The 22,488-nt window shown below is 50.6% G+C and overlaps 2 protein-coding genes across 2 annotated transcripts; both read right to left on the bottom strand.

Annotated features, from left to right (window-relative positions):
- Nucleotides 1-2,709: 2,709 nt before the first annotated feature.
- GSR (glutathione-disulfide reductase) lies at nt 2,710-7,224 on the bottom strand. The gene is made up of 13 exons (XM_040555379.1): nt 7,057-7,224; nt 6,554-6,580; nt 5,966-6,054; nt 5,613-5,682; nt 5,356-5,503; nt 5,200-5,254; nt 4,814-4,913; nt 4,307-4,393; nt 4,031-4,192; nt 3,722-3,833; nt 3,517-3,648; nt 3,275-3,408; nt 2,710-3,113 (listed from the first exon to the last, which is right to left on the bottom strand). Exons 1-13 carry the CDS (start codon nt 7,183-7,185, stop codon nt 2,964-2,966), a joined length of 1,395 nt encoding a protein of 464 aa, XP_040411313.1. The 5' UTR covers nt 7,186-7,224; the 3' UTR covers nt 2,710-2,963.
- A 137-nt stretch (nt 7,225-7,361) lies between these two features.
- PPP2CB (protein phosphatase 2 catalytic subunit beta) lies at nt 7,362-20,777 on the bottom strand. Its single transcript, XM_040555380.1, has 7 exons — nt 20,560-20,777; nt 12,768-12,977; nt 12,334-12,507; nt 11,239-11,328; nt 9,525-9,686; nt 8,567-8,685; nt 7,362-7,949 (listed from the first exon to the last, which is right to left on the bottom strand). The coding sequence occupies exons 1-7, from the start codon at nt 20,659-20,661 to the stop codon at nt 7,877-7,879; spliced, it is 930 nt and encodes a 309-aa protein (XP_040411314.1). The 5' UTR covers nt 20,662-20,777; the 3' UTR covers nt 7,362-7,876.
- Nucleotides 20,778-22,488: the final 1,711 nt, after the last annotated feature.

Below are 22,488 nucleotides of genomic sequence, written 5' to 3'. Positions count from 1 at the left end.
CACCTCCAGCTCCAGGTAACTGCAGCCCGTGGTTGTTGAAACAGCCCAGGCTTTAGGCAAGGTCATAAATAAATTGGTGTTGTAATATGAACATTGAAAGTCACCGTTGTACGCTGTATGGATACTGTCTAACTAGTTTGCAATTACTAATTAGTTAGCCCTGGACTTCTCCGGCTCATTTGCAGCTCCAGCTTGTGGATGTCTCCAGACCTGGAAGTCTCCTGGACATCTCCAGCTCATTGCACCTCCAGTTCATTTGCACCTCTGGCTCTGTTTTGGCTCCAGCTCATGACAGTGTCCTTGTAAAAACAACCTGGGCTTTAGACAAGGTTGTAAAACAATCACCGACAGAACTCGAATGTTAATATTGAATGTCGTAGTTGTACATTGCATAGATACTAATTAGTTTGTATGTACTGATTAAATGGCCCTGGACATCTCATACCTCAGGGATATCCCCAGCCCTGGATGCCTCCAGAGACACCTCCTGCTCATTGTGGCGTCGACTCAAACACACCTCCAGCTTGTGACAGCTCAATGCTTGTTGCAACAGTCTGGGGTTTGGACAAGGCTGTACATCAATCACTGTCATAACTTTAATACTGCATATTGTAGTCGTGCAGTGTGAATTGAAGTATGGAGTAGTTTGTGTTTCTGGATCCCTTGGCCCCTGTGTCTGCAATCCATGGATGCCTCCAGCCCCCAATGTCTCCTGGACGTTTCCAGCTCACCATAGCTCCAGCTCATTTCTGACCCCCGGTAATTAAGGCTCATGCTTGTTAAGACAGCCTGGACTTTTCACAAGGTTGTAAATCAATTGGTGTTGTAATTTGAATATTAATATTGAATGTCACTGTTGTGCATTGTATAGATATTGGCTAACTTAGTTTGTATTTACTGATTAATTAGCCCTGGACATCTCCAGCTTGCCGCCTCTCCAGTTCATGCGCAGCTTGTGGACATCTCCAGCACTTAAAGCTCTGGGTAATTATGGCTTGTGCCTGTTAAAACAATCTGAGCTTCAGACAAGGTCACCAATCAATCATTGTCATAGCTTGAGTATTATTATTGAATGTCGTAGTTGTGCATTGTAAAACTATTGACTAATTTAGTTTGTATTTATTTATTTATTAGTTCTGGATGTCTCAAACTCATTATAGTGCATGATTGTTGCTACGATCTGGGCTTTATACAAGTTCATAAATCAATCACTGTTATAACTTGAATATTGCATGCTGCAGTTGCGTGTTTTAATTTATAGACTATTCAGTTTGTATTTCATAATTCCTAAGCCCTGGGCATCTCCGTCTCCCTCTGTCTGCAGCTCACAGCTCCCTCCAGCCCTTGAAGTCTCCCGGATGCCTCCAGCTCCAATTACCCAAATATCGTACAAATATCGCACAACCAAGCCGGTAACCATTCTGCACGCTGTACAAACACTGAACAAAGCTGAGTGTGACAAGTGCCGTTTCGTCCAGAACAGAGGCTGCCTGTTGCACGCCGGCACCCTGGGCTTCAGGCAGCCGCCCCCAGCCCACCCCCTGCCTCCCGGCCCCACACAGCCGGCCTGGCCCCGGGCTTTAGCCCCCGGCCCCCCCCGGCTCCACCGGCAGCGCCTCGGCACCGGCGGCTCCGGCCCCCGGCGGACCGTGAGGGAGAAGGGAAGATGGCGGCCGGGGGGCCCCGCCCCGCGCAGGCGCCCTGGGCTGTGTATACGTATAATGGCGGCGCCGTGCGGGGCCCGTTACTCGCGGGGGGAGCTGAGCCCTGCGTGCTCGGCGTCGGAGGACTTCACGGGGGTGTCCCGGTCCCTCTGGTGGCAGCCCTTCCCTCTGCCGTGCCACCCGTGCTGCTCAGCCTGGCGTCGTCCACCAGCTTGCAGAGGGTGTGCTCAGTCCCGCTGCCCGCGTGGTTAATAAAGATAATAAACAGCACTGGTCCCAGGGCAGACCCCGAGGGACAGCACTCACCCTTGGTCTCCACTACGACACTGAGCCGTGGACCATAACTCCTTGGATGCAACCACCCTGCCAATTTCTTGTCCATTTAATAGTCCATCCGTTAAATTTGTCTCTCTCCACAGCAGGGATGTTGGATGGGACCATGCCAAAGACCTCACAGAAGGCCAGGTGGGTGGCACCAGTAGCTCTTCCCATGTCCACCAGCACAGTCACTCCGTGGTTGAAGGCCACCAGGTTGGTCAGGCACCACTGTCCTTGCTGAAGCCATGCTGGCTGGCTCAGGGCAGTAGTACAGTCCCCATCTCTGGAGGGATTTAAGAGATCTGGAGATGGTGCTAAGGGACCTGGCTTAGTGATGGGAATCAGAAGGTCAGGCTGGTGGTTATACATGATGATTTTGGAGGTCTTATCCAACCTAGATGATTCTATGATTCTAATCTCCACTGTGCCCTCCATACATTTCCACGTGGCTTCCAGGAGGATCTGTTGCATCGTGTCATTGGGCAGAGAGGTAAGGCTGACTGCTGGGTGGTTTCCAGGGTCCTCCTTTTCACACTTTTCAACAACACGTGTGATGTTCCCCTATTATGGGCTCAGGTCCTTCATCATCCCCTTTCTGTGCCCAGTGGACATGGTTCTGGCTCCCTGCCCTTGTCCCCTTGGGCTGGGACAATGCCCCAGAGCCTACTCCTGCCACACGCAGCTCAGCACGGCATGGGATCGTAACTATTAGGCGCAAGGCAGAGGCTTTCCAGCATCACTGCATTTATTTTCCACTTTAAATCATGCCACGCTGATTCTACTGATGCAGGGCTCTCTGAGCACCTGGCTGATATTTAGGCAATTTTTAAGACATGAAAAAAAATTTCCCTACTACCCAGGAAAATTTCTCTGAGAGAAGGAGATGACATTTGCTCATGTAATTGGTTTGCATAGAGGAGGTAGTGCCAAGAGGTGGCAGCTGGCTCCTTTGCCTCAGCTGCCACCAGTCCATCCCATGTTTCAGCGCATCGTCACCAGCTCCTCTGCTGAAGTAGGGTGAATGGCAACCGTGTTGTCAAAGTCGGCCTTGGTGGCTCCCATTTTGATGGCCACGGCGAAGCCCTGCAGCATTTCATCGCAGCCCAGGCCTTGCATGTGCAGCCCCACCACCTTCCAGGAAGAAGCAAGAGGTCAGGCTTGTGGCAAGACACACATGCCACCACCACTGGTGGCCCACCATGCAGACAGCCAGTGGTGTCCCAGCAGTGAGGTCCTCACCAGGGGCCCTCACATCCCCCTGGGCAAGGAAACCCCCGTCCCCCTCCACACACCTTCTCCTCCTTGCCAGCACACACCAGCTTCATCACGCACTTCACCTTCCTCTGGGTGACTGCATGGTACAAGGGGGTGAAGGACGTGGTGTAGATCTTCACATTGTCCTTCCCATGTGCAAAGATGGCTTCATCTGCCAACAAAAGGCACCGTGCACCGGTTTCCCCAGCCTGTTTCTCCACACAAGCACTGGAAGTGACTTAATGCCTGCAGGCCTCCCAGCAGCTCATTCCACCCTTACCTTCGGTGAGGCCCACAGTCCCAATGGGTGGGTGGCTGAAGACGACGGTGGGGATGTTGCTGTAGTCCAGATGGGCATCCCGCTGGCCCCCAAAGAGCCGGAGCGCCAGCTTCCTCCCAGCCGCGATGGCCACTGTGGAGAGGCACAAGGAGCCTGAGACCTGGACTGGCTGGAGAACAAGGGGATGTGGGGCACCAGCACGCACCTGGAGTGAGGAGGGCTCTGCCGCAGACGTCTCCAACAGCATAGACCCCCTTCCTGGAGGTGTTCTGGAACTTGTCCACCACCACATGGCCCCGAGCATCCACCTCCACGCCCTGCCAGGGGAACACCATCTGTGTTGGCACTTGGGACCCTGTGGTCCTCACAGTGACCTGAAGGTCTCCGGATGGAGGAACCAAGTCCAGCAGAGATCTGCCACACTTTTCATGGTTCCACATGGCTCTGAGAAGCTCTGCCCATGCAGCCCAAAGATGGTGATGCCCAAGGGGAAGGACACATGTTCCCGTCTCACCACACGATCCAGGCACAGGTCCTTTGAGTTTGGCTCCCGCCCGACGGCCCACAGAAGGCAGTCCACATCCCGGATCACCTCCATCGTTGGCTTGTGGCCAGGCGCTGAGGACGTCACCGTCACCTCCAGCAAGCCACTGGGGGACTTGGTGACAGACTGGACCTGTGGGAGCAACCAGAGGCCACGGTGAAAAGGTGCTGGCAGGTTTGGTGAGCAGACACCCTCGCTTGGGGGTGCTGCCCTGCTGGCCCGCATGTCCCCAGCAAGGGCCCATACCCGTGAGTGCTTCCAGACATCGACCCCGGTGTTCTCCAGCTCCTGCGTGCAGTTTGTGCTGATCAGCGAGTCAAACGTCCTTAGGACCTGGGCAGGGACCATGCACCATCTGAGATGATGGACTGCATGCTGGGGCACTGCCCAACAGCCCCATCCGCCCACATCCCCCTTCTGCCTGCACTCTTGCCCCACTCAGCCACAGATAAGTGATGCTTCCGCTTGATAACAAAGCTCTCCTTTGTTTACTGTTTTGTTTTTTTTTTTTAATATCATAATTATCTTTCTTTCTTCAGGCCGTGACTCAACACGAGGCTCGGGGAAGCAGGTGCCCTGGCACGCTCTGCTGCAGAAATTCTCTGCACGCACTGTGGCTGCTGGGACAGGCTCGGCAGCACGCCTCCACTCTGCCTCCTGCCCAGAGCCTCCCTGCCTGCCCCACCGCAGATCTGCAGCTGCCTGGGATGCAGCAATGACGGAAGGCACTGTGGGGCCAGCCAGCGGCGGTACCTTATCCCGACGGATCAGCAAGGAGGACTTGGATCCCAGCGTGGAAAGGATCCCCGCGATTTCCACCGCGATGTACCCTGCGCCAACGATCACGCTGCGCCTGCGGAGAAGCAACGATGCCATACGTGTGCATTTGGAGCCTGACAAGCATGTGCACCGAAAGCCTGGCAGCTTTTCCTGTGCCCAAGCTAAGGACAGAGGCCCTGAGCAGCTCATTTTGGGTGCCACAGCAGTGGAAGCCTTGCCAAACAGCAGCCTGCGCAACATCTCAGAGCACAGCCAAGAAGCTCTGGGTGACCACCAGCAGGAGCTCTGGATAAGCCACCGAGCAGCGGCTCCACCTCCTTGCTCCATCCCCCGGCAGGCAGGGGGACACCCCACCTTACCTGGGCAGCTCCTCCAGCTCGAAGAACCCATCGCTGGTTATGCCCAGGCTGGCTCCTGCAAAGCAGCGCAGTAGTTTTACCACAGACGGGCTCTCCACAACCCCGCAGTCGCATCATTTGCTTTCGCAGCACCACTCGTGCCGTGCAGGGACTCACCGGGAACCTCACTGTCCGGGGGGACCGACGGGAACCCGCCCGTCGCGATGAGGATGTGAGGAGCTGTGTACTTTTTACCATTGACTTCGATGGTGGGCTCCGGATCGGCGGTGAACTTGCCATAGCCGTGGATGATGTCAATGCGAGCCTGCGGGAGGAACAGCAGGGAGCCCAGTTGTTGCATTAGCAGCAGATATATACAGAAGACACACAGAAGGGACGGCTTCCAGGCCAGCAGGGAATAAAAGTGCCCCCACCTTGTTTAAGTTATTTTCATAGATCTCATTCAGGCGTCTCACGTAAGCATCGCGCTTCTCTTTAATGGTTCTGGAACAAAGTGGAAGTTTATCACGGCCACCAACTAACAAAGCCACTGAGCTCAGCTGAAATGCTCTATCCCCTCGGTACGTGGCAAACAAGCCACAAAATAAACCAGCCTCGAGTTACGCAGCAGGCAGGCGCGATCCTGCTGACGCTTGTGCTGCTGCTTGCTTTCCCTGCTGAGGCCGGCAGCCCACTCCCATCTTTTGGGGAGCCCTTCCCCGAGCTCCAGCCCCTTGTCCCCCTCCACGTAACCGCCGCCGTGCGGGTGAAGCCACCACCACCTCACCTCCAGTTAAACCTGACGCCGGACGTCTCGAAGCCGTAATCGGGGTGGTCGTGGATGAACTCGGCGTGCACGGCGGCGTTCCACATCACCTGCTCGCACAGAGCCACGGCCCGCTCAGCGCCCCTGCGCCTCGGGACGTGCCCGTTGCGCCAGGCAGGCTGGCGAGGTTTCAGGAAAACCACAAACGCCGTGGGGCCCCCGAGGCCTGTCGCAGCAAGCACCCAGCCTCCGCGCAAAGGCGATGAGGCTCCCGCTGCCTCCCAAGCAGCCCTTTGCACGCGAGGTGATAAAGCCTGGCTGCGCTGGCTTTGTGCCACCAGGTTTTTAGCCCAGCTGCACATGTGCTGCGCTTCCTGATGCCTTGCTTCTGCCCGGGCCAGCCCAAAGGACACGGGTCCAGGCGCCCCGGTTGCTCAACACTTTCCAAGCCCTGCTTCCTCCCCACGCCCTCCTCCCTGCCGGCTGCGTCCCAGCAATTCCTGGCATTTCGCTCAGGAAGAAACCCCAGGCACCGGGGTCTGTGCCCAGCCCCACAACAAACCCAGGGCAGGCAACACGTTACAAACAACCACAAAAGCACCCGCTCACCTTTTTTGGCACACATCCAACATTGACCTGCAAGGGAAGAAGAGCGAGTCTTAGCGCAGCACCTAATTTCTGTGAGGTGATGCTCCAGAGAGCACCTGCCCGGGGCCAGCAGCGAACGCAGCACCCCTCCGTGCCCTGCCAGGCAGAGGCAGGCAGGGCAGCGCATTCCTGTCCGCAGCCAAGCGTGGAGCCTTGAGGCCTCGTGGTTTATTCGTAGCCCTTCACTTCCTTGAGGGAGAATACGGAAGGTGCGCGGTGCTCGCCTGTAAGGTAGCGGCTCCGACTGGATCCACCGAGAGCTTGCCGTCTGCTGCCGCTTTCCCACATTTGGGGAGGGGGAAGCGTGAGGCTGGCGTCTCCCCGGCTTGCTCTGACAGCGGCACCTTGTCTTCCTCCCCTCTACTGATACATCCTCCCCGCCGCCCAAGTTAGCCCGGGCGAGGGACGGCTCGGGTGGGACAGCTCCCCCCGGCCCCGCAGGGGTCCCCCGGTCCCCGACTCACGCAGGTGCCCCCCAGGCGGCGCGGCTCCACCAGGGCGACGCGGGCACCCAGCTCTGCGGCCCGGCGAGCCCCGGCCAGCCCGCCCGAGCCACCTCCCAGCACCAGCAGCTCGTAGGCGGCCGCCGCCATGGCTCGGCTCAGCTCGGCTCAGCACCGCCCCCGGCCCGCCCCCCAGAGCGCAGCACCGCGGGTCGGGCTGAGAAGGGCGAGTTCATTGCTCGGGGACAGCGGGCAGGTGGCAAAGGGCTTCCGTGACAAGCAACGCAGAGCGGGGGCGGAGAAACGTGAGCGACACAGAACGGGAATCGAGCTAAAAAGGGAACGCTTTATTCCGGGTTATGACAACGTACTCCCAAAAGCAGGAATTGCTTCCTTTCTCCAGTTCGGCCCATCGTCTTTCAATAAAATAAACAGTGTGGGGGGGGAGGGGGTAAGAAGTTAGTGTGCATTTCCCTTAAAAATAAACTCCAAAACGCTAATTCATGCCAGTTAAACACTAGAACTAAAAATTTACAAATAAGCATAAAAGGAGATGGAAGTGTTAGAGTTACCTTTCATTCTCTGAACAGTCCAGAAAAAAAAAAAAAGACTACAAATACAGCAGGCAAACTGACTGTTGGACTGATTGGTACAGGATATATAGTGTTGTAAGGAATTCAGTCTCAAGTTGTGCTAAATGCTCTTCATCCTCAGTATGGCACATTTTGGTCCATGATAGGGATTGTAATTGAGACGAACCCTGATTTCGTACAGAAACACGTAAATATTGTTGCTTTTTAAAATGCCGGGTGTATTTCCTTCTACAAAGGTTAGGAGAGGTTTACAGGAAGTAGTCTGGGGTACGACGGGTAACATGAGGCTCTCCACGACGAGGTGCTGGGTCAAACTGAAGGCTGTGGAAAATAAAAAGGGATCATTTCCCTGCCTCCGCACAAGGCAGTTTTCAATACCACAAACACAAGACTCGCCCTCCTGCTGCTATCATTTTATTTTCCCAGTGGCTTCTGCGTGAGGTGTCCCAGACTTCCCGCCACCCCAAATCTAAATCTGGAGGACATATGAGGTCCTAAAACAAATGACCAGCAGGAGGCAAGCTCAGCCACCAGTAGAAATGCTACTCGCAGAGTGAACATCACCTGACCGCCAGTGCTTCAGCAGCCCACTGCATTTGGCTGACCTCCCGTGAAAGCAGCAAAATTCAGAATCTCACCAACCTTTACAAAGGTTAGTGCTAACAAAAAAAAGAACAAAAAAAAAGAATGCAAAAGGTCCAAAGTTTCAGAGCCAGGAAAGAGAGAAAAAGAAGCACCTGAGAAAAGCTTTTAAGAACCCAACTTGCTACTTTTTTTTTTCCCCCCAATACCTTCTTGCAGGTAGAGCATACCCTGTTAAAACCAGAGTGGTTTAAGCTTGCTTTTCATGAAAGAACCCCCTTGGAAAGGATCAGACTTTCCTCACAGTCCACAATGGTTAGGCAGGAAGAGAGAACAGCTCAAGCCAGGTTACTCACAAGGAATATTTTAAAGTGTCATCTAGTTCCATGATAGCAGCCTGGTTCCCACAACGGTAACAGTAATTGGGCGCACTGAAAATGGTAACCACGTTTCGGTCGTGGCACCAGTTATAACCCTGCCAGAGAAAAAGAGAGGTCTCCGTTAAACCTCGACCCTCAGTCCATCTGAATTTCCTCTTACCACCTGAAACGTTTTGAGGCATTTGTGAAACACTTTCTTCTATGTATTTTCAACTGACTTGACTTTCATCTTAAAATTCCATTTCCAAAAAGCACTCCTCAGCATGAACAAGCTGTGCTTACCTGGATTTAACAGTTTCAGCCATTCACAGAGACAAGATAGCTGTGTGTCACTTGTGGATTTATTCATTTTGCATGCAAGTTACGGATCATGCAAGAAGGAAAGCTAGAGATTTTAGATAAGCCCTCAGGCTTCGTTCACCACAAACGAGAATTTGCCGGTTCACCTGCGAGGGACACGGCTACCTCCAGGATCTACTTGAACTGGATTTAAAAATCCTGCTCCACTGACCCACCTGGCATTTTTCCACCGAGACATACAAGAATAGCCTATCAACAGCCCAAATTAAGGCTTAATCCCTGCCATATCTGAGCGCTGCGTGTTATAGGACAGTGTGTTTAACATATCAGCAGTCTAAGTAGAGCAGTCAGTGTAAGGAGATTACAGCTTCCACAAATGGGGTATGGCGGGGTCTCTTCGGCAATGTGCTCGAAGAAGGGGAGGTAGAACACCCCCCTATTTACACAGCAGGTCAAAGCTCATCAGTTTACATTGCTTGTTGCCTTCACATGATTAAAATCCCTCTTAGGTATTTACCTGCTTAGCCTTCAGATGTCAGCTTATGCAAACCCATCAGCAGATCTCACAACGTAGACAAGAATTTTCATCTACCTCCATTTTTTAGCTTCGTCTACCAGAAAGTGCTTGCCCTACCTCCATGACGAGTTGATGAGCACGGGAAACCAGTGTAAGACCATTGGCATGGTTAAATGTTTCGGAAATGTCTTGCCCAAATGTGTAGCCAGCACCACGTGGAGATATACCCCAGCCACCACGATCATCTGGATCCGACCATAACAGATCACACATTGGACCCTTGAAAAAGATAAGCTTCTTCGTTAGCTTTCCTTTTGCTAGCAAGATGGTTATAAAAAGACACTTCTAAAACATAGTTTATTTACAGTAAAAAGACTGCCTGCATGTTCTTCTCTGCACAAGCCACACACGTTTATCTGACATACCTCACATCATCACACTCACTGAATCAAACATCCTCTCACAAGACATGAATATGCACACAGCTGAGAAAGGAGCCCATGCTACCAGAAAACCGTTCCACCTCCTCCTCCATGCACACCATTTACCATCTCAGACCTGCAAAGGCATGGAGAGCAGATCCGATACTTGCTCCTGACTCTCGCGGTGTAATAAAGGCCACGTGAGAAAGTACGCGAGTCCAAGGGTGCACAAAGGGTTCACTAGAGCCAGCCAATTTGCAATAAATTAAAGGAATGGAAATGACCCACATGAGGTAGTGAACTGTTCAAGAGATTGACGGTAAATCTTCAGCAGTCTTTCTGGCAGGGTGCTAAGCATTTCATTTCCTCTCCTGAACTGTTGATTGTTGGACTTTACAAATTCAAAAATACCCCAGTATACATCTAACAGGCACAAATGAAGCTCAGTGGCTTTTCTTGCTGAGCTATTTAGAAGCTATGGGGCAGAAAGAACTCTCCAGTCCTTATCCAAGCCCGCTGCTGTCTCCCACCCACTGATCCCAGCTATGTGGCAGGGATCACACAGAGGTCCTCAGGAAAGTCAGATTTCAGCAAACATATGCAGCATAAGACTGTGGAAGCCCCGGAGCAAGAAAACAATCATTTTATCTCTCTACAGTCAGAAGCCCCACCAGGCAGCCTCCTAATTCCGGGAGCAATTCAAACAGCTTATTTCAGGTTTTTTGAAGGCTTAGGCAGACCTTGCTGCATTGTTCTTGCTCCTGTACCCACAACATCTCAGGATGAGCAATTTGTTTTCATCAGAGGGTAAATAAGACTGTTTGCAAGCTCCAACCACCCAAACAAAGAAGAGTTATTTGCAAGCGTAGGAGCTCAGAAGGTGGTTTCTTTGGTCCAGCTGGCACCCCCTGGCTGCTCCACGCAGGACTCCTGTACATCAGCATATCCCACAGGCCCCCTTCGACTTTGTCAGGTCCCCAGAAAAACAGGGTAACAACAAACAAGGTGAAACAACACAGAAAGAGCTGGCTGGGTAGGAGGGGTGGTGACATGACACAGTTTCACATGGTGGCGGTTGGTTCACAAGGAAGTCTGCAATGAGGCTGAAGGCAGCAGGCACTTTCCCCTGCCAATACAACTCTGAGTCAGCACGACAGTCGAGAAAATCTGTGTTTCTGCAAAAAACAGCTGTGAAAACCCCACAGCTCTGCTTTTACAGACTGCTACAATCAAAGCATATTGACTTGGGTGCGTTTTGCCCAAATGAATGTTCATCTGCTCTAGCTCTTACGGAGGCAATAATCTGCTGTGTAACAGTGTCTCACTGTGCAAATGGATTTCCACATGACTACGTATTTGCATTTTCAGCAAACATATCTAAAATCACAATGGATCTCCTTTCCTGTTACCTCATGTGGAACTTCCTGCAGGCGGTCCAGAGCCCTGATATGATCCAGTGTATCTATGGATGGAGAGAGGCCACCGTGGAGACAGAATATCTATGGCAGGAAAAAAGGAATAATCCGTTCAATGCATCTGTGCTGTGAAGACTCATCTCAGAAATAGCTGGTTTTAACTTTATCATTCTTTTACAATTACAGTGGCCTCACCCTCGCAGCAGAGAAACCAGATTTAATTCCCACAGATGGAAACAAAACCAAAAGGATGCACATTGCATACCAATATCAGAGCTACAAAGATAACATGCCTTCAGTTTCAAGACTAGCTTGACTCATAGCAATACCTCGACTCACACAACACATCACAAGATGAGTCCCAATTGTCAGGGAGTCCTTTCAAATAAACCCTACCTGCATTCCTTCGGCAGCAGGTGCCAAGGCGTTGCTGCTCCATCGACCTGTGTTACTACCCTACCAAATTCTTCCCAAAATCCACAGTAAATACACTGGCTTTAAAATAATTCTGGACACATACTAAGAGAGCTTGTTTGAGACTGTTCGTGTACGGGTCAGACCACACAGCCTGTGCTGCACTAATGTGAGAAAAATCTCAAATAATTTTCTTCAGACAGGATCTTCTGTGAAGCTATTTTATTCGCGATTGCAATGGCGGGCGTCCTGTCAATCAGGAGCGCATTTTAGTAAACAAATCATAACCTTTTATTCCTTATTACCCAACGCCTGATCACCTCCCCTGTTTCCTCATTGGCTGAGTACTACAGGTTCACAAGCTACTCGACGCTCCTCTATACCATATATGTACAATTTTTATTTTCTCCTTTAATTTCTCCTTTCTTATGTTTTGAGAACTTGTGATCTTTGTTTTACTGTTCTCACACTGCTCATCCTGTTTTTCTCAAGCTTCTACCTTATTTTGGAACAGTGAGGCCTTCTACTGTCCACTTATCTACTTAGCATTTCTCCTTATTATGAGTACACAGCTACCTTGGAATACAGAAAATTAGTTCTCTACTGCAAAAACACAACTTTGTTTCTCATACTAAGAAACGGGCAGTTTTCCTTATTCAAGGCACAAAAGCTTACCTGGCCATCTACTAGAGCTGTAAGCGGGAGATAATCAAACAGATCTGTGAAATACTTCCAGACATTGGCATTGCCATACTTTCGCAGACATTCATCGTAAAAGCCATACACCTGTGTAATTTGTCTGCTTTCGTGGTTTCCCCTCAGTATTGTAATGCGTTTTGGGTAACGCACCTATCGACAACAACAAAAAATAACACAACCAACTTTTAACACAAGAATTGGACAATGAGTATGGAAAGAAATACTAAGAAGTTTCAAGCAGCAGGTAAGCACTGAGCTCTGTTACAAAAAGCATGTTCCATTAACACATTCAACTTACATCCATCGAGCTCAAGCCAACTGCAATGTCAACGAGGGGAGCAATTCTTTCACACCTCCCCAAAACCACAAGTTTGTCCAAGGTTATCATAAAAAATGCTATCCAGCCATACCTTTAATGCTACTAGTAGAGTCACTGTTTCCACCGAGTAATAGCCTCTGTCCACGTAGTCTCCCATGAACAGGTAATTTGTGTCTGGCGACTTCCCACCGATTCGAAAGAGTTCCATAAGGTCGTGGAATTGGCCGTGGACATCCCCGCAGACGGTGACCGGGCAACGTACCTCTTGCACATTTGATTCTTTTGTAAGAATTTCTTTAGCCTAGCGAGAAAAAAAAAAAACACAGAGCAAAAACATAGGAAGCTCTTTCACAGGCAGGTGCAGAAGTTATTCCACTGCGTTTGCACGGGAAATTCAATTTCCCTCTGGTGGCTCCCTTCCAGATGACCACCGGAAAAACAGCTTGTTGAATAAGCAAAGACAAAGGGCACGTTACAAATCACTGCGCAAGATGAGTAATTTTGCTCCTTTGAGGCCAGGTCATGTAGATTTTATTGTTTATTGGCACATTGAGGTACAAACTCAAAGAAATAGATTTTCTTCTTTCTCAGCCTGAAATTAAGGAGTGTGAACTTCAAGACACGTGCTGCATATGACTTCCATCACTGATGGGGTTCATCGACAAATCCTCTCCAATTGTTTCTGAAGACTAATTGTCTTCTGAACACAGCAAGACGAAGCATTATTCCAGTAACTTCCATCAGCACCACAGGCATACATCACCCTAAACAACTTTTTGTTTTTGAAACATACCGGTCCTTTGACAGATTTCTCCATCTACATGTTCAAGAGAGCTCATCTCAACCACGTGAGCTACGGCAGCACTCGACACTCTAGTCTGACCGCCAACGTCAAGTGCTACTCAGCCTCACGATGCCTACAAGTTTTTACCTCGAGAACCACAGCTGAATCACTGGCCAGCTCACGTCCTGTCAGCACCGGTTCAGTGTGAGAGCTGCGTGAAGAGGGGTCAGTCAATAATCTTGCTGTCTGGGCAGAAATACCAGAGGAGACCGTGCAAATCACCACCCAAGCAGCTATTATGTTTTTTTTCAACAACTTGATTTGCAAAAGCAAACGTAAAGCTAGATGCTATTTCATCCCTGCACTTGTTGTAAAACCATGACCTCCTAGACCTCCTTGAGATGCCAGCTGACTTACAACAACGCGCTTATGCTCGGGCTCCCTCCAGCCACCCCTCAGGCTGACTACCACCCCGGCTGCTCAGCTGATCACTCTCCATCCCACGCAGCCGCCTGGAGCCCCGCGCGTCACCACCTTCGCTGGCAGCAGGCTCCAGCAGCTCCTCTGCCAGCACTGACAGCTGCTCCTCACTGCCTTCCTCCTCTGGCATCCCTCGCGCTTCCCCCCATCGCCGCACACCCAGAAAGCAAGCGTGCTGTCCCAAGGCCAGGATTTCGCAGGAGCAGGTCTGCGCCATGGAAACAGCGCTGCGAGCAGCACGCCTGCTCCCTATCGACAGAGCCAGCCCATCGTGCGAGCAGAGCCGACGCGAAGAACGGCCGCACGTGACAAAGCAGCTCGCCTGGCACACGAGCTGGGCAGTGCTACGGCACCAGGCGAGCTGAGCGGCGAGCACCAGTGCCCCAGCCCTCCGAAAACTCCATCTCCTCTGAGAGGGGCTGACTTCTTGCTGAAGCCACTGAGGGAAGCAAGTGTTCCTAAAGTTACCTTCACTACCCTGGCACAGAAGCTCACTGCATAAGTGAGAGGCACTTCTCTAGCCCAGGGGGCTTTCTGCCTGCCAAACTTGCCATCCTCTTCCAAGCACAACAGCTTAACAAATTTTTCTGACAGCAGGTCACATACAAGTGGAAGAGCAAACTCAGAGGCAATTTAAACCTACGGAGCTACCATCAGCTTCCCCAGCCATAACCAGCTGGCAACAAAAAGACCACAGATGGAGGGAAGGCATCCCTGGATTTAGTCATCTCTTTCCCTGCATCCAGCGGTTCCTAGGCTAAATTACATGGCTGTAATTAGCAGATCTGCATTACCTTATTATGGTTATCAAATACCGCGTTTGTTTTGCTGCCTCCAGCTCATCAGCTCACGTAGATCAGAGCTCCAGGCACAAGTGAGGCACAAAGAGCACCCGCAGGCCGGCTCCCTCAGATCTGGACCAGAGGGATGGATGAAGGATGACCGTGCAGAACAGCCACCCGCAGGCGATGATCGGACAATTCCCCCAGTCCCTGCACTTGGGATGATCTAGGTCCCACCTGCCGCTACCAGGGAGGAGCTGATTACTGAGGACATCCCCCACAAGCTCCCCAAGCACGCCTGTCTTCACACTGTTGCTCTTCACGGTCAGTTGCCCAGCCTCTTCTAAGCAAAGCGTATATTCAGGAAGAGTAACTAAATCCCAGGCAGTCAAGGGCTCGAGCAGCACCCAGCGTGCCACTTGCACGGAACGTAACCCGAGGGATGTGACCCTGACCCTCAAAGGCATCCTGCACGCACAGCCAGTGATGTGGAGTTTACCTTGCAGCTCTACAGGGACTGGAAACTGCTTAACGTGTTGCATTTGAGTGCAGCAGCCCTACTGGAATTCTCCCTGCTCACGTTTTTAAAAGCACCTTCAATGCCTCTCGAGAGCTTCTACCCTCTGTGAGAGAAGGATACAAAACACAGTCACAAAACATTTGCTCAGCGTGTTCCGACATATGTTGCATGAAGCAAGAGACAGGGTTTCACTGCAAACTGGAGTGAACTTAACCACAAAAAAGGTGTTAGGTGTTTTCTGCCTTTTCGTATCACGCGTGCTGCTCCTTTCCCGGCTGCGTAAGAACAAGCAGACTTACTTGAAGCTTCTGGGAAAGAGCTGCGGGTCACAACGCAGACACAATGCACACTTACCAGTGTCTCAACCCACACACGTCCCAAAGACACGTAGAGGTAAGGCAGCACGCAGGGAGCAGAGAAGAGCTCCTCTTGCACAGTACCGCAAACAGGCTCCCGTGAAATGCGTTTTAAGAAGACGGGCTAGCACAACTCCTGAAACGTTGGTTACTAGGAGCATCCAGAAGTTTCCCTTCGGGGCAGAGGAGGAGCTGTTAGCTGAAGAGCAGCAGCTTCTTAAGCTGCCTACCAGCTGTTACTGGTTAGCCCGTTTTAGCTTACTATGTGGACGTACACACACATGAAAAATAAAGTTTGTCATTTTAACGCTGCAGAGATGGTTCAAATCAGGCTTGGGAGCTGAGCTGACCACATGAGATCGTCCTCACGTGATTGTCTAAGGCAGAACAAGACCTTTAAAATCTTAAGCATCATTAAAAACATCCCAGAAAAGCTGCAATTAATCAGCGCGCTCTGCTCACACATTTCACTGTGCAGGGCTAAGACTACAGCAAAAAGGCTTAAAGTAACAAGAGCACATTACAAAGCAAGGAAAGGAAGAAGCTGATGCGAGGAAAGCTGCCCCGCTCGACTGTCCTTTACTTATGATAGCTGTTAAATAACTATTAAAGTCATATTTTAGCTACGTTTGTTTTAGACAATGGCGATTAACACATCAACTTCCTAAGCGCGTTCCCTTTGTTTTGAATGAAAAACACCCGCCGGGTCACAATGAAAAGGAGGAGCTTTTAGCTATTTTTATCAAGTAAGCCTCCATTAAGCGCAATATTTACAACATCCATGCTCAGAATTACTCTGAAGAGTCCATGATTTTTGTTAGCTGTGAGCCTGTCAATCACCTTAGCTCCACTCCTGCCCAGTTTCAGACTCTGCAGACAGGAACACGAGCCTGCACGCTGTCCCACCCTCAGCCTGCACGGAGGGAGCCTGCAGGATGCACGCCCCCATATGTTACCGCATCATCCCCACAAGAGGAAACCGAGCGGTCTCGGGGCTTGAGCACAACCCCTTCATGCGCTGCTCCGAAGGCAGAGATGCTACGCGGGCTCTGAGACTACCATCAGGATCACCAGGAGATTAATCCCTCGGTGAGAGACTTAACGATCAAATCCACATCAAGTACTTTGCTGTTCAGATTTGTCTACAAGGCTGTGTAGGCTGACTCCATCGGTGAGGGGATTAATGTCCAACCAGGAGGCAGATTTTCAGCTTCAGGCTTTCCCTAGAGAACAACAGAGACCCCAGGCACCCGATTAGCACGCGAGATCCTTCGAGAGCACAGAGACTCGGCTCCTTCTGGAAGATTCATCGACTGCATCACCATCTCAGTTTGATTTTTAAGAGGCTCTTACTTCAAGAAACAGAGAAACCAGCTATGGAGTTTCACATCGAAAATTCGTCAGCTGTGATCAATCAAACTACTGTGTCAACAGGCACGCTGAGGATGGAAAGTCTCGCGGGATTTGCCCCAGGAACAAGAACCAGTCAGATTCTCCCCAAACGAGAGGGGAGCTGGAGCGGAGGAGCTGCCCTTCAACAGCAAGGCAGCAGAGGACACCCCAAGAGTGACACCAAGCACCAACGGGAGGCACGTTCCTGGAGCGATCCGGGCCAGCGTACCCTAGGGTGAACTCCATTGCTGGAGAGATGAAATACTGCTGGCCACGACTCAATGCAACACTCAGATGGCTTGAACAGCATCCAGGATGCTACTTGGCTTCATCTCCCGCACTAATTCCACCAATTAGTGCAGAAGAGCCTACGAGCTCATTCTAGCGGGATTATTCTTGGGTGAAATGATCTCGGAGGGCAGAAGCATCGCAGATACGTGCCAGTATCAGCAGTGCTCCCCGGAGCACCAACTGGCTCCTACTGCTTGGTTTGAAGAATCGGTGTACAGTCACCATTCAACAACCGGATGAGAAACGCAAGTCTTCATTAGTGATTAGAGTCCTTCTCCTCCCACCCCTTCACAACACAAAGCTCCCAATCTGCTCACTGCAACCAGTCCGCAGCCCCCTCTTAAACATACAAAGACCAAGGATGGAAGAAAAAGGAAGCTAAAGAGATGGTTGTTTGCCCGTGTTTAATTTAAGAAACAGCCTTTTACTTGCTTTCCTTTATGCCCCATCTTATTACTTCAATGAAGAACTGTTTTCTTTCATTGTAAGTCGGATGGCTCTCAACTCTTCGCTGACTTGAACCCTAAATCCAAAGAATTTAAAGCTTACCATGTCCAAACTTGGAAGTGCTTCCTATGGAGCAAATCCACCTCCCTGGCCCTTTAGCCTGGCTCTAGGGGTCCGAAGCGCAGGTTCCAAGGGGCAGCAGTACCCCTGCAAGCTCACAGGCAGCCCAGCAAGCGCTACCCTCCCACCAGGGCCCAAGTGCAGAAGCTCAAAGCTAGCAGCACGGATACAAACCTGCCATTGCACCCGATGAAGCATCTAAGACAGAACTCAATAGATTTTTCACTGCTTATTTAATAGGAGCTGAAAAAGGTTTTTAACAACCTTCTTCTGCAAAGAGAGTCTACAATGATGAAGTTGAGCAGCGTGAGACGCAAGACATCTGATGCCCATTCCCCTAACATGCTGGAACATTTCTCATGCCTACAAGCTCCAGTAGTGATAATTGTTTGTCCTTCTATTATCATTTAAATGCCAGAATGATTTTAGTTAGCTTTCACTTTAAAGACCAGCAGAACAGGAAACAAGCGTTTTCATGTTGTCTTCAGATGACGTCTTGATTATCTGCATACGGAATATATGATGGATTAGCTGCCAAAACTATGTCATAATCAGGCAGGTGAGTTTACAGTGATTTTGCAGGTGCAAATTTCAAGAACTTTCTAATTTTCATACCCTCCATGAGCCTAGCTGTCTCCAATCTTTTCCTCAATTACTGTCCATTAGGCCAGCAACTAAACCAAGAACAACCCACACAAGTAAGTCTGGGACATTCCCAGCCCCCCCCACTTTCACATAAACCTTTCAGTTTTGTTTTTAAATTACCAAAGTCTTTCACAGATTTAAACCCAAGGCAAGAGGTACTATTGTGTTTAACCTCTTCGAAATTAGTCATGTAAAAGGGAGTACTCAGAAGCAAGAAAGTTGGTAAAGGTTTCTCTGATCATTATCTCAGGGACACCAAATATGCTTTCAGGCAGCGCTGCTTCACACCAACAGCAAGACCACAAAACCCACAGCTCCCCTCCCCTACCACCTAAACCATACAACCAGTCCTCAAGAGCTTAAGAATAAGCCAAGTAAGACCACCACATTTACTTCACACCCAAGCCATTTTGATCAGCTGTCAGCATCCTTCCTGAAAAGCCACGTGCTGTGATAGCTTGCATTTGTATCAAAGGAAACCCACCGTGCCCAAAGGCTCTGGCTCCTACCTGCTATTTGGATGGCTGACACCCCCCTCACCTGCACTCTCAACATGGCATGCCAAGCTCCCTACTTTTTGTGCGACCACTGACATGCAGCCACAGTCTGCTAGCAGTACCCTCCAGCTTTGGAAAATACAGCAGCCACAGCTCCTTAATCAACAACGGTGCCAGAGAAGGGAAATGTGTTCTTTGTAACAGCATGTGTGCTAGAACAGCAGTTCCGAACCAGCAAAGCTGGGAGCAAGGCACAGAACGCACTAATAAATTCTTTCAGGCTTATTAGCTGGACTTGACACAAGAGACAGCACAGCCACAATGAGCTCTTGCTCGCTCTTCAAGACATCTACCGCTCAAGTGACTGCTGTTGCTTCCTGCTGCAGCACCAGCCCTCCTCACCACAGTCCCTCAGAGCTGACACAGCTCTGCAAGCAGAGAAAAAGCCTTTAAAGCAAATGGACAGTCCCAGCATGGGTAAAAAAAAAAAAAAAAAAAAAAAAGGGAACAGGATAAAGGAAACACAGGTTGGGAGGCCCAGCTAGAAGTCAGGACTGCTGGCAAAAGCATTTGCCAGGAAGCCACAGCCTGGAGTCCTACAGCATCTCTCTGCCTGTGACATTCAAACAGCTCCCACCTTTCTGAAGAGTACCCCTGGCACGTTACGGGGTGGCGGTGTGGACCCTTTCTGCTGTTCAAAGACCTGAGAAAAGGAAATACCTGTGTCTTCTGAAAGCTGGCACCAAGGTGTTCAGTCACTGGCCAAAACACATTGCCAAGAAGAAGCATCAGAAAAGATGATTTGCTTCTGAGAAAACTGAGCAAAATGCACAAGCAATGGCATGACAACACCAACCTCGCCATAAGCAACATGATGCTAAAGGGAACGCTGAACTAACTGCTCTACCTCCTGTGCCTGACAACTATTAGCTGGTCTGGGAAAGGAAGCAAAGAGTGCTTCTGGACTGTCTGGTGTGTGGCAGTGGTCTCTGTTGGTTGCTGAGATAGGAAGCAAACAGAAAGGACAATCTTTGCTACCATATTGTGAAGAAGCCTACTTCAGTTCTTCAGTTTTGTCACGTTATCTAAGTCCAAAGAAAACCCTAACTTTGTCATAGATTGCAGAACTGAGGGAGCATTCACACACGGGCATTTAACTTCTGAAGCAAAATCCATCATGACTTGCCTCCTGACAGGCAAAAAAGGCTCTTTAACAGCGTGCACCAAACGCACCCAACCAGCGATCTGCCAAAGGCCTGTCCCAACCAGAACCACGTCCTTCTCCCAGCCATTCCCTGCTCTTTACCCCTCCAGCAGCGTGCAAGCCCGGTCAGGTCAGCAGCACGACTCCCCCACCACCCCGGCCCTGCTCGGCCCCTCGTCAGGTGCCCGCAGCCCTCCTCCCGGCGTCGGGGGATTCAGGGCCACCGTCTCAGCGCCCCTCGCTCCCCTTCCCACCCACCCACCCACCCCCACGCCCCCATTTTCGGCCCCTTTGGCCTCAGCTGCTCCCTCCCTCCCGCCCGCCCCAACCTCCAGCCGCCCCCGCCGCAGCCCTGCCCCGCTCACCTCCTCGCAGAGGCTGCGGACCTGGCTCTCGCTCAGCTGCCGGCACTCGTTGAGCTGCTCGATCCACTGGTCCAGCTCCTTGGTGAAGCCCTTCTCCTCCATGGCGGCGGCGCTGCCCGCCGGGGGCCGGGGCCGCGGCCTGCTCGGCTCCCCGTAATGGCGGCCCCCCCGGCGCTGCGCACTTCCGGCCCACCGCCCCCTAATGGCGCCGCCCCGGCATAGCACCGCCCTGTCATGGTGGCCGCCCCGTCACGGTGGCTGCTCGCATGGTGAGAGGCCCCAGGGGGGAGCCCCCGGCGCTGAGCACGGCCTGTCGCACGCTGGTCCGTGCTCCCCGAGGAACGGCGAGCATCGTCGTGAGGGCTTCGTCCCTGTGCCGGGTGCCTGAGGAGCACGGCAGGCGCCGTCACGCTGTCACAAAGCCTTGGTGGCACGTGGGGGTGCAATAAAAGCTTTCTGTAATCCTGTCACTGTGCACGCGTTATTAATCTGCCTCACCGTGCTCCTCTGAAATGTCGTGGAGTAGCGCATTAAGCCTACCATCCGTAGGCTGGCCCCAGTAAAGATTTAACCACATCATGTATGCTACAGCATCTGTATGTTGCATCATACTATACGAGGGCATTTAAAATTAGTATGCATGTGCAGTGATGTACCTAAAAGTCTTCTCCCAACATCTGCCTGCAGGCTGGTGCTTTACCCGTCTCACAGCCAGCTCTAAATCACTACCAAAGTGTGAACATTTCTATGTACTGCAGCATACCAAAATCCTTCCCGGATCTTCTGCGTCTTTTAAGCACGAGTTTCTGCATTTTCGTCCCGCCTAACAATGCTGATACATAATTTCCTCCGTTCCCACAGGGTAAAACAACCAGGCCTGCTAGACTTTCCCTGAGGTGAATTTGGAAATCAAAGGGTTCAAAACATCTTGTACCTTTAGTGAACTTTCCAACCTAAAACACATTTAGCAAAGTAAAAGGGAGTAAAATATTATTTTTTAATTACTCTTAAAGATCCTTTGCCATTTCCATATCCACAAAAGACACCTTCCGGGAGCTGTTCACATCACCCATTTAGAGCAAAGAGCTTTTAGCTTGGAAAACCCAGCCAAGAGACTGTTTGTGGACTTATTCTCCATCTCAACGGGTCACTCTGCACAGAAATGGAAATCTCAGTGTGGTGTGAAGGTACACGCTGACACACTGGTAGCTGGGTGACCTCTTTGCCCTGAGCCAATGCCAAGAAATGACAAAGAGAAAAACTCTGTAATTTTGTAAGTATTTGAGGCCGTAGCGTTAAGCTCTGTGCTCTTAATCCTGCAGTTATTTCAAAGCATCCTTACAGAACTCAGGTTCCCTGATTTTCCAATTTTCATACACTTGGGTGTTTTGCTTGGTCATGCCTTTTCAGAAGGTTATTTTTAACAGGATTGCCCGCATCTGTGGCACTGCAGAGGAGAACTTGCCAGTCCTGTGATGAAGTTTTAAACCATCAGCCTGGAAGTGGGCTCCTGGGCTGCTGGACCACGACACTTTCCATCTGAGAGCTACGTAGGGATAGCACGCACTGCATGCACTCCAGAACAAAAGTGATGCCCATGCTAAAAATGGTGAAAGGGGCTTCTCCAAAATGACAAAAAAAAAGCACATTTCAGGTCTCAGGTGACACAGCACTAAAGCAAATGCTGAGTCATTTTTATTTATGTCTCCTTAGTTGGCCAAGTTTTCAAGGTTTCCTCATTTTTTAATAAAAGGAAACAAAATTAGAAGATATAAAGAGTGTGTCAAATAACTCCCTGTGAGAAACAGCAGGTATTCTGGGGTTGCAGTATGGTCAGATAACAAATTCACTGGTTGCTACCAAGGTGCGGTACGTAAAGTACATCATTATCCTAAGTTTTAGAGTATAAACAACTATTGGTAACTGTTC

This window comes from Cygnus olor, chromosome 4 (assembly GCF_009769625.2).
Source record: "Cygnus olor isolate bCygOlo1 chromosome 4, bCygOlo1.pri.v2, whole genome shotgun sequence".
NCBI classification, from domain to species: domain Eukaryota; kingdom Metazoa; phylum Chordata; class Aves; order Anseriformes; family Anatidae; genus Cygnus; species Cygnus olor.
Note: the sequence above shows the minus strand (reverse complement) of the source record. Positions and strands in the feature narration are given on the sequence as shown.